Raw genomic sequence first — 1,376 nt, forward strand, 5'->3', positions numbered from 1 at the left:
CCACAAAGTTGATAAGAGGACTGGAGCACATTCCAACAAGGACAGGCTGAGAGGGTTGGGGCTGTTCATCCTGGAGACAAGAAGGTTGTGTGGAGACCTCATAGCAACCTTCCAGTATCTGAAGGGGCTACAGGGAAGACAGAGAGAGATTCTTCATTAGGAACAGTAGTGATAGGACAAAGAATAATTGAAAGAGGAGAAATTTAGGCTAGATATGAGGAAGAAATTTTTCACTGTGAGGAGGCTGGTGAGACACTAGAACAGGTTGCCCAGGGAAGTAGTGGATGCCCCAACCCTGGCAGCATTCAAAGCCAGGTGGGATCAAGCCTTGAGCAACCTGGTGTAGTGGGAGATGTCCCATGGCAGGGCAGGTTGGGACTAGATTATCTTTAAGGTCCATTCCAACCCTCTACCATTCTGTAATTATACTTCTGATATTACAATGTATGCCAGCCCCTAAATGGTATTAATGCTTAAAAGAGGTATTTTATAATATATGCACCTGCATATATTGCTTCAGTGTGGAATGACTCCACATGTGGTATCAGCAAGGACAGGAACATAGACCGCAGAAATGAACATACAGTTCCTGGTATGAATTATGGTCACTTTGACACAGCATTATTAAGTGTGTTTACCTCCTGACCCATTCACAGTAAAAAACATGAAAACTCAGGTTTTCCTTCATGCATTTGTATTGCTTTGTATATCATCCTTTTTCACCTTTTCTGCCCTTATTTACAGATGAAGTATCTGGTGGCTCCTGTATTTTGCTGATCCTGCTGTGCATAGCAACTGTTTTCCTTAGTATTGGAGGAACTGCATTGTACTGCACCTTTGGTGACATGGAATCTCCTGTGTGTACTGATTTTGCAGCCAACATGGATTTCTATTATACACAGATACTGCAGCGTGTGGAAGAACTTAAACACTGGATAGCCTTCTCGTAGTCGAAATGAGCAGAGACAGCATGCTGAGAACTCACCAATGGTTACTGGAGAGGGTAGAAACAAACTGTGATTTCAAGTTCTTTAACATTTGCCACCTGCAGGTGATGTGTATTTTATGATATACTTTCACTTTTACTTAGAAATCAAGAAAATTTTAGTTTAGCAATCAGGTGGCAAAAGGTTCACATCTGTTCACAACCGTAGCAGCGTGGTATGGGAACATAAAAAGTTATTATCTTCACCCCTTTGAGAGTAGGCAAGTAGCTTTTCATCAGCTTGAACAAGTGAAGAAGAAAGAAGAAAGTTGACTGTCTTCTATATGCTCTCCCATTGCCACACATTGTGTAAGCAATCTCTGGAAGCTTAGTAAAAGGACAGCTTTAATTTACAGCTGTTTGTGCAAAGGTGTTGCCTCCAGCTATCATG

At 41.8% G+C, this 1,376-nt stretch overlaps 1 protein-coding gene across 1 annotated transcript in view; it reads left to right on the forward strand.

The window, feature by feature from the left end:
* Positions 1–950, forward strand: part of LOC103808011 (consortin-like) — a 10,676-nt gene extending 9,726 nt beyond the window's left edge. The window contains exon 3 of the mRNA XM_009080765.1: positions 745–950. Within this exon, the coding sequence (XP_009079013.1) occupies positions 745–950 (206 nt within the window). The remainder of the gene's footprint in view (positions 1–744) is intronic.
* Positions 951–1,376: the final 426 nt, after the last annotated feature.

The sequence above is a fragment of the Acanthisitta chloris genome, unplaced genomic scaffold (assembly GCF_000695815.1).
Source record: "Acanthisitta chloris isolate BGI_N310 unplaced genomic scaffold, ASM69581v1 scaffold19298, whole genome shotgun sequence".
In the NCBI taxonomy this organism is placed as follows: domain Eukaryota; kingdom Metazoa; phylum Chordata; class Aves; order Passeriformes; family Acanthisittidae; genus Acanthisitta; species Acanthisitta chloris.